Source organism: Heteronotia binoei, chromosome 9 (assembly GCF_032191835.1).
Source record: "Heteronotia binoei isolate CCM8104 ecotype False Entrance Well chromosome 9, APGP_CSIRO_Hbin_v1, whole genome shotgun sequence".
In the NCBI taxonomy this organism is placed as follows: domain Eukaryota; kingdom Metazoa; phylum Chordata; class Lepidosauria; order Squamata; family Gekkonidae; genus Heteronotia; species Heteronotia binoei.
In genome coordinates this window covers 4648289-4657933 of record NC_083231.1, presented here as the reverse complement: position 1 = coordinate 4657933, position 9645 = coordinate 4648289, and the positions used below count along the sequence as shown (strand labels likewise).

General features: G+C 39.3%; 1 protein-coding gene across 1 annotated transcript in view; it reads left to right on the top strand.

Moving 5' to 3' along the window:
* The first annotated feature begins 347 nt into the window (after nucleotides 1–347).
* CRACR2A (calcium release activated channel regulator 2A) overlaps nucleotides 348–9645 on the top strand; it is an 82786-nt gene continuing 73488 nt past the window's right edge. Inside the window, exons 1-2 of the mRNA XM_060247270.1 lie at nucleotides 348–542; nucleotides 9379–9490. Coding sequence (XP_060103253.1) covers nucleotides 348–542; nucleotides 9379–9490 — 307 coding nt within the window. The remainder of the gene's footprint in view (nucleotides 543–9378; nucleotides 9491–9645) is intronic.

Genomic DNA, 9645 nt, shown 5'->3' with positions numbered 1-9645 from the left:
CCTGTGCTCCCAGCTCTTTCACCTTCTGACCCAGAGCCACATAGTCTTTTTTAATACGTTCAAGGCTAAGACGGGCAGTATCATTCAATGGAGGAGGCAAATCCCCCCCCCCCCCCGGTTGATGTTGCTGTTGGCTGAAATCACCCTGGCTCCAGCCCGTTCACATTACCCTTGGCATGCAAATCTTGCCATTAATTAGCGGAAGAGATTGTATGTTTTTTGTGTTCTTTAATTGGTCATGATTAAAGAGGAGGTGGCTAAGAGGCTACAAGGAAAAGCACAGTTAAGAGGAGCTCTTACATGCCTTTCATTTCATACTCAGGTTTTGGTCCAGAATTTCCATCTTGATGGCCGCTTTCTCAGATGCTTCTGTGAAGAGGAGCAGACACGGCACTTCCCCTGGGCCACAAAGAGGTCAAGCAAAGAGGAAAGTGGAGAATGAAGCCTCAGGAGCACAACTGAATATTTTCACAAAAGCACAGGAGTTCTTTCGGATTTGTGATGTGGAAGGCAAAGGGTTCATCACTCGCGATAACATGCAGGTAAAACAACAAAATCCCAATTCACTTTTCAAGTTTACTTCAAGTGAATTCCAGTGGTCACTCTGCTCCAAAGTTCTATCCAGTTTTCCAAGTCCAGGAAGAATTTCTTTATCTGTTTCTGAGAGGTAGGGCGGTACAGTTTGATAAATTACCTGAAATAAATGTTCTCAGTCCCAATAATGTTGTGTAGAGTTCCCTGCTAACACATTTTGCTGATCTTATCAAATCTGTTTTGCTTCACTTAAATTTCTTCTGATTTGTGTGTGTGTGAGCTGGAACTTGCAAATACCTTGGATTTCTGCATTTAGACAAAGTTCAGTGACAAATTTTGGCTTGTCTTTAAATATATGTTTAGGCATTTTGGTATAGTGGTTAAGTGCATGGACCCTTATCTGGGAGAACCAGGTTTGATTCCCCACTCCTCCACTTGCAGCTGCTGGAATGGCCTTGGGTCAGCCAGAGCTCTCTTATCTGGGAGAACCAGGTTTGATTCCCCACTCCTCCACTTGCAGCTGCTGGAATGGCCTTGGGTCAGCCAGAGCTCTCTTATCTGGGAGAACCAGGTTTGATTCCCCACTCCTCCACTTGCAGCTGCTGGAATGGCCTTGGGTCAGCCAGAGCTCTCTTATCTGGGAGAACCAGGTTTGATTCCCCACTCCTCCACTTGCAGCTGCTGGAATGGCCTTGGGTCAGCTATAGCTCTCGAAGCAGTTGTCCTTGAAAAGGCAGCTTCTGGGAGAGCCCTGTCAGCCCCACCTACCTCACAGGGTGTTTGTTGTGGGGGTGGGGAGGTAAAGGAGATTGTGATCACTCTGAGACTCTGCAATTCAGAGTGAAGGCAGGAGATAAATCCAATATCTTCTTCTGTAAGCTAAAAGTGGGATATAGATATTCTCCATAGTAAAACTATCTCAGTGATAAAGCCATATCAATAAAATCAGCAGCATAAAATAATTCACGCCAGAGGAGAGACTGTAAAGCATTGTTAAAAATGCTGAAAATATTTTAAACTTCTAGCCTGAATGAAAATAAATGTTTGTGCACCTAAGAGCCAATGAAGTAGGCACGAGGTGAAGGACAATCAAGAGCTGTGGTGCCACCACTGAGGAAATCCTGTCATTGATTGTCACTTGCTTTGCTTCCGTGGATGAAGCACAGAGAACAGGGCTTTGGATATAGCTCTTAGTGGGCGAACAGGACACAGTAGGAGAGACGTCAAGAGCCCCTGGTCCAAGTTGCGTCAAGCTGTAAAAGTAAGCACCGGCAACAGGCAGCCACTGCAGTACAAAGGAGATAGGATCTCTGTATTCAGACCGTGACGGCCATCGGGCCTCTGCATTTTGGAGCAGATGAAGTTTCCAGGCAGTCTTCAAGGACGTTCTCTCCCAGAGAGCACTGCAATAACCTTCAAGATCACCTTCCCCGTGATGATGCGGTTGATGCACTTTCATATCCTGCCTTTCACCCCTCTAAGAGCCACCAAGACAATTAACAACAATTAAAAACAGGGTAGTATAGGACTTCCGGGGAGGAAAATGGCGAGCTGAGTTGTCTCTCGTAACGGGAGCAAGCTGAAGGTCTTGTTCGGGGTAGTGGAGGGCAAACCAAAGCCCACTGCCTACCTTTCTCAGTGAGAGAAAGGTCCAAGACTTGCACTAAAAACTTTAGAAGAGATTTACCTTGGCTGAAAAGGAGCTTTGGAGAAGGGTCCTTTGAGGCTTTGAGGAGTCTCAGAAGTTTGCAAAATTATCGTCTGCAAGATCTCTCAGAGCCATTGATTTGGCATAAGCTCGTCACGATCCTAACCTTCTGGGACATTTTTAAACAACTAAAGTCTTGGAAGACCAGTGGAACTTGGATAAACAGAGGAAAAAAGGTACAGAAACTCTTCTTTCACTCCGGAGCTATTTACAGACTAAAGAGACGTTTTAAAGGTGGAAATAAGGGGAAAATATAAAACTTGCAAGTAGAAGAAGGGAAGGGTGAAGTTTGGACTATTTTGACATAAAAGACAGTGTTAAAAACTGCTAAAAATTGAAGAGAAATCATTGTTGTGTCTACTTACGATTTGTGGAATGTAAACAACCATACTGCGCAGGAATATACTGGAACAGTCCTCTAACTCTACTGAGCAAGACAGGAAGTGCGTCAAGCAATCTATAAGGTTGAAGGTGACAGAGACAGGAAGCAGTAAAGAAAAAAGCCTACTCTACATCATAGAGAAACATCGGCAGCCATTGCTGGGAGGTCCAATTTAAAACATCGTTTTAAAAAGATTTGGGACTTTAAAAAGTGACAGAAACGACAGGGAAAAGGGTAAGAAGATAAGAACTATTGACTACATTATTGGTGGGCTCCTGGGGTGATTTTAAAAGGGGAAAAAAAATCTTTAAAAGGAGAAAAAATCGCGGCCGCCATTTTGGATTTTTTAAAGACTTTTTTGTTAAATATCTTTGCTTTGGGGGCTCAGAAACCAGCGAAATTGGGCTTGCTGGAAAGGGCAAGCCCTGCTCTATTGAACCTGACTGTCAGATTTTAAATTGGTGAGGTCAAAAATTTCGTCATTTTTTTAAAGGGGAAAAATTCTTCAAAAATTTATATCTGGGCCTGGGAAGCTCAGAAGAAAACAGAACAAAGTTTAATTGAGAGAGAAAATTTAGACCTTCTGAACTTGGTAGTCAAACTTGCAAATTGTGCGACGGAAATTTTTGGTATTTTAATTGCATCCCCCTTGCTCTTTGCTTAAATGTCAGAGCCCAGGCAGCCCCGAACAAGAGCCCTTTCATTAGATAAAATGCAAGACCAAATGGAGGCTATGGAAGCCAGGATTATGAAAGGAGTTAAGAAAATGATGGAAGAGTTGAAGGAAGAACTTACTACAGTGATTAAAAAAGAAGTGGATGACCTCAAAAACCAAATTGGGAAAATAGACAAGAAAGTACAGGAGGTGGAGGAGAAAGTTAAAATACATGATACCACCTTGCTGAAAGTACAAGAAAAAGTGACGATTCACGACTGCAAATTAATGGAAAATCAGCTACGTTTGAGAGGAGTACCTGAGGAAGAGAATGATGATTTGAAAGGATATATAACAAACATAATCGCAGAATTCTTAGAAGAAGACCCTGATAAGACTAAAAGCATGTATGATCACATGTATAGAGTCAACTCGCTATATGCCAAAAAAAATAACTTACCAAGAGATGTGGTTGTAAGATTCATGACAAAGGAAATGGTGGGAAGGATTATGAAGAGAAACTTTGAACAATCATTGATAGTAAGAGGTAGCAGAGTGAGAATTATGAAGGAGCTACCGAAAGAAGTGATAAATGACAGGAGAACATATAAAAAGTTGACAGAAAAATTGAAAGACAATGGCACAAGGTATAGATGGATAATCCCCGAGGGTGTGAGCTTTGAACTTCAGGGGAAGAGAGTCACGATCACAAATGCCCGAGAACTGAGGAGATTTTTTGAAGAAAATAAAGAATTTGCACCATGATGGATTACAAACTATTGTCTTGGAATGTTAATGGACTAAATTCACCACAAAAAAGAAGGGCAACTTTTCATTGGATTAAAAAGCAAAATTGTAATATAATTTGTTTGCAAGAAGTCCACATTAAACAAAAGGATTATAAATTTTTATGGAACAAACAATTGGGAAGGGAATTTTTTTCGTTAGCTGACCAGAAAAAAAGGGGAGTAGTTTTTTATATTAAACAAGACCTGGAGCCAAAATTGGTATTTAAAGATAAGGATGGAAGATTTGTAGCAGTGGAAATAACATCAAATGGGAAAAAAACGCTGTTATTGGGACTATATGCACCTAATGGTGCAAAAGATGTTTTTTTTAAAGACATTACACAACAACTAGATGAGTTGACCTACGATCAAATACTCTTAATGGGAGATTTTAATGGAACAGTTGAGAACTCATTGGATAGATCCGGAGGGAAAAAAAATAGTGGAAAAGAAGGAAAATTGCCAAAGTCTTTTTTTGAATTAGTAAAACAGGAAAATTTGGAGGACATATGGAGAAAGTTTAACCCTGAAGTGTGGGACTATACTTTTTTTTCTGCAAGACATAAGACATTTTCTAGAATTGACATGCTATGGGGAACCAGAGATTTAGGCCTCATAACAAGAAAGATAGAGATTTTGCCTAAAATTGGCACTGACCATAACCCAATAATGTGGATTACAAAACTGTCCAAAAGATTGAGAAGATGGAGATTGAATGAAGACTTGCTACAGAACAAAGAAACAGTGACTTTCCTAGGAAAAGAAACTAAAGAATTTTTCCAAGTGAATGATAAAGAAGATATCGATTTTCAGACGGTCTGGGATGCTTATAAAGCAGTAATGAGAGGGTTGCTGATTACTTTGAACAATAAAGATAAAAGGGAAAAAGAAAAACAACTACTGGATATTCAAAATGAAATAAAGAAAAAAGAAGGAGAGCTGAGGAAAAGACCAGGGAAAAAGAAAATTCTAAGGGAAATTTCAATATTGCAAACTCAACTAAGACATTTATTAAACAAAGAAGTAGAATGGAATTTGAAAAGGCTCCAGCAAAAATCGTTTGAAGGAGAAAATAAGACGGGGAAATACTTGGCGTGGCAGCTGAAAAAAAAGAGGGAAAATAAAATAATTAATAGAATTGTGATAGATGAAAGAGACGTAGTTACTCAAGAGGGAATAAAAAGAGAATTTTTTAAGTATTATGCCAAGCTGTTTAAAGGTGCTGAAGTAAAGAGAAAAAAGATAGATGAATATCTACAGAAAATAAAAATTGAGCCATTAACTGAGAATATGAGAAAAATTTTGAATGACCCAATTGAAAAAATAGAAATTGAGGCAGCAATCAACGTGATGAAAAATGATAAAGCTCCCGGGCCAGACGGTTATACAGCCAAGTATTTTAAAATGTTTAAAGATGAATTAATACCAAAATTACAGAAGCTGATGAATGCAATAAGAGTCAAAGGGAAGGTACCAAATACATGGAAAGAAGCTGTTATTTCTTTGATACCTAAAGAAGAAAGAGATGTTACAAATGTGAAAAATTACAGACCAATTTCACTTTTGAACAATGATTATAAAATATTTACAAGAATTCTGGCAGAACGTCTTAAGCAATATTTGATAAATTTTATAAAAGAGGACCAAGCCGGTTTTCTTCCCAAAAGACAAATAAGAGACAATATTAGAACTGTTGTAAATATTGTAGAATATTATGAAAGACATCCAGAAAAGGAAGTAGCGCTATTCTTTGCGGATGCAGAAAAAGCATTTGACAATTTAAATTGGGACTTTATGTTTGCAGTGATGGAAAAAATGGAGCTTGGAGAAAGTTTTATAAGAATGATAAAGGCAATATATTCTGAACAAAGTGCAAGGCTGTGCATCAACGCAGATCTTACAGATGAAATGAAAATTAGTAAAGGTACCAGACAAGGCTGCCCGCTTTCGCCATTGCTGTTTATAATGACTCTTGAAATTTTACTAATGCAGATTCAAGAAGAAAAAGATTTAGAAGGACTACAAATAAAAGGATTTACCTATAAATACAGAGCATTTGCAGATGATATAATGTTTATAAATGAAAATCCTTTACAAGTTACACCTTTGTTGTTAATGAGAATACAAGAGTTTGGGGAGTTGGCGGGACTTTATATAAACAAAGAAAAATCAAAAATCTTATGTAAGAATATGCAGAAAAATAGACAACAAGAACTACAAAGACTAACGGGTTGTGAAGTTACCTCTAAGGTAAAATACCTAGGGGTAGAGATAACAATGAAAAATATTGATTTGTTTAAGAACAATTATGAAAAGCTATGGCGTAAAATAGAAGAAGATATGCTAAAGTGGAACAAGCTCAATTTGTCACTGTTGGGTAGAATAGCTGCAGTAAAAATGAATATTTTACCAAGGATTATGTATCTGTTTCAAACCATCCCCATTGTGAAAGATGCTAAGCAATTTGATAAATGGCGAAGAAAAAATTCGGAATTCGTGTGGGCCGGGAGGAAACCTAGAATTAAAATGAAAGTCCTGATAGATGCGAAAGAGAGAGGTGGATTCCAATTACCAGATTTGAAACTGTATCATGAAGCAATTTGTTTAGTATGGTTAAAAGAATGGATAACGTTATTAAATAAAAAACTTCTAATGTTAGAAGGCCATGGAAAAAAATTCGGCTGGCATGCATATTTGTACTATGGAAAAAAGAAGATGGACGGTCTTTTCTCTCACCATTATATAAGGAGTAGCTTATTAAATGTGTGGATAAAGTACAAGAAATATGGTGATGAGAGGAGACCTTTATGGATAGTGCCGGCTGAAGTGATAAAGTTAACGGCCAAAACAGTCAAGGAAAAACAACTATCATACAACCAGTTACTAAAAATACAAAGCGGGAAAATAGAATTGAAAACTGCAGAAGAACTAAACTATAAATATGATTGGTTTCAAATGCAACAAATAAAAAGTTTGATGGAGAATGATATCAAAGCTGAAGGAATAAGGAAAGAACAAACAGAAATGGAAAGAGTTCTGCTTGGAGATAATGAGAAATTAATTTCAAAAGTGTACAAATTACTTTTACAATGGGCTACAGAAGATGAAGTAGTGAAATCTCAAATGATAAAATGGGCAATTAATGTAAATAAAGAAATAAAGATGGAATCTTGGGAATATCTGTGGAAAAATTCCATGAAACTCGCAACATGTCATAGTATTAAAGAGAACTGTTTTAAGATGATGTATAGATGGTATATGACTCCAAAAAAATTAGCAAAGATGAACAATAAGATGCCAGATAGGTGCTGGAAATGTAAAAAGCATGAAGGTTCTTTCTACCATATGTGGTGGACTTGTGAAAGAGCTAAAATGTTTTGGCAAATGATTCAACAAGAGATATCTAAGATCCTGGGATATGAATTCAATAAAGAGGCAGAGACTTTTCTGCTGGGATTACAAATGGAAAAATTTCCAAAAGAAGATAGAACATTAATATGGTACTTGCTCTCAGCTGCTAGGACATTGTATGCGCAGTTGTGGAAGCAAGAAAAAATACCAGAAAAATGGGACTGGATTATGAAAGTTATGTCATGGAGTGAAATGGACAAATTAACAAGAAAATTAAGAGACTGTGATTTAGAACTTTTTAACCAAGAGTGGAAGAAATTCAGAAGATATGTAGAGAAAGAGTGGAAAATAAAAGGACATTGGACAATTTTTGAGGATTAAGATTTTTAAGATAACAATACAACTCTTGAAGGGGGTTCTTCTTCCCTATGTTCCTTTTTTGTTTCGTTTTTTTTCTTGATAGTTAAGGGTACCTTTAATATCTGTTTTTTTAAAGAAAATAACACTGGCGGGGGTCAAGTAATTGGGGGAGGGGTGGGAGAAAGTAAGATGTGGGGTAGAATGATGGTCTTTTTCTTAATATATATTAAGCTTTTTATAAGTTGTAGTTATAGTTCTACTACCATATGTTACTAATAAAATTGTTTATTCAAAAACAGGGTAGTATACAAACGTATCTTGCAACGAATTAAAAGCTAGAATGAAATACACACACTCATGAGAGAGAGATTGATTTAAAAAGAGAAATCATTTTAAAACATAGGGCGAGGGGGGGATTATTAAAGGGAATGCCAGGTACAATACACACACCCCAAAAGGTTCACCCACTGGCAGGAGACAGTGACAGAAGGGGACAGACAAATATCCGGGGGGGGGAGGGAGTTCCATAACCTTGGTCCCAATGACCAGAAACACCCTCGTTCAAGTGCCTGCTGGATCAGCTTCATGGCCACCAGTGCTGGTCAAGGTGACGGATGCCACAGAGTTGACTTGAGCCTCCCGTACCAGGCTGGGATGTAGGACCATCCATAAACTAAAATCCTCCCCTCTTCAGGGGTCGTGCCGCCTCCCACCTCTGCCAGGATAGGCTGATCGCACATTCCTGGAGAAGACTGGTGATGAACCAAGAGCACCTGAGTCTTGTCTGGACCGAGAGCTGCCACTGGCCGTCATCCACCCCACTCCTTTCTCTAGGGATTTGTCCAGGGTTCACAGGGAGCAGCAGAGCTGTGTCACATCATGCCTGTCGGATCATCTTGATTGTTTTTGAACTGGAGGTCTGTTTTGTCTTCCCCTTGGCCCTCAGCACAAAATCTCCATCTGTTCTGCATAGGCGTCATCAGAGAACCAGTGCCAATATCTGTGCAATGAGTGTGTCCACCACTGTGCAAATGATGTCACAGTTGAACAGGGTATTTGCAAGTGTAAATGAACACACAATATGCACATTACTTGTGACTCTTTGGTCCTTTTTGAGAGAAAAGGATGAGGGAGTTGAGCAAATGGTGCATATATTTTTGTGCGTACCGACTCAGTCCATACGCAGCATGAGATGCAAGAAGTGAAGAGAGCCAACCGCTGTGCCATCCTCCTGCCCCATCCCTGCCAACCAGACATAAAGGTGGCCAGGCCCAATGTGGGTTCAGCAGGCCTCTGTAGAGCTCTGCAGGGAAAGAAGATCTGGGAAAGGGCATCTGGCAGCCAAAGGAGAGGACGGAGCTTCTTGGGAAGACAGCCATTAGGCAGGCAGACGTATGGTCAGTAAAAACCTACCCAGCATGCTTTGCACACAGATGGTACTTCATCAAGTTATCTGTAGATGGAAGGTATGCTTTTGGATTTTAGAAAGCACTCTTCTGTTAAACTAGATAATTTCAATCTCTGTCTTGATATCTCTTTTGAGGTCCACATTATTTAATGCAGAAAATGTGTATAACCAAATAATGATTTGCTGTTTCAGAGGCTTCATGGAGAATTGCCCCTTAGCTCAGAAGAGCTGGAGAAAGTGTTTGATACTCTGGATGCAGATGGCAATGGCTCACTTACGCCAGAGGAATTCACCTCAGGATTCAGTGAGTTCTGAAACGCAAACAGTGCTCCAGAAGCCTTTCCCTTCACCCTGCAGTGTAGAATCCGGCAGTGGGAGAGGTGTGGCGTGAGCAGAACAGGACTTTCCAGCTTCCCATGCCTCTCAGCCCTTTGCACATCACTGTAACATTATAACCCC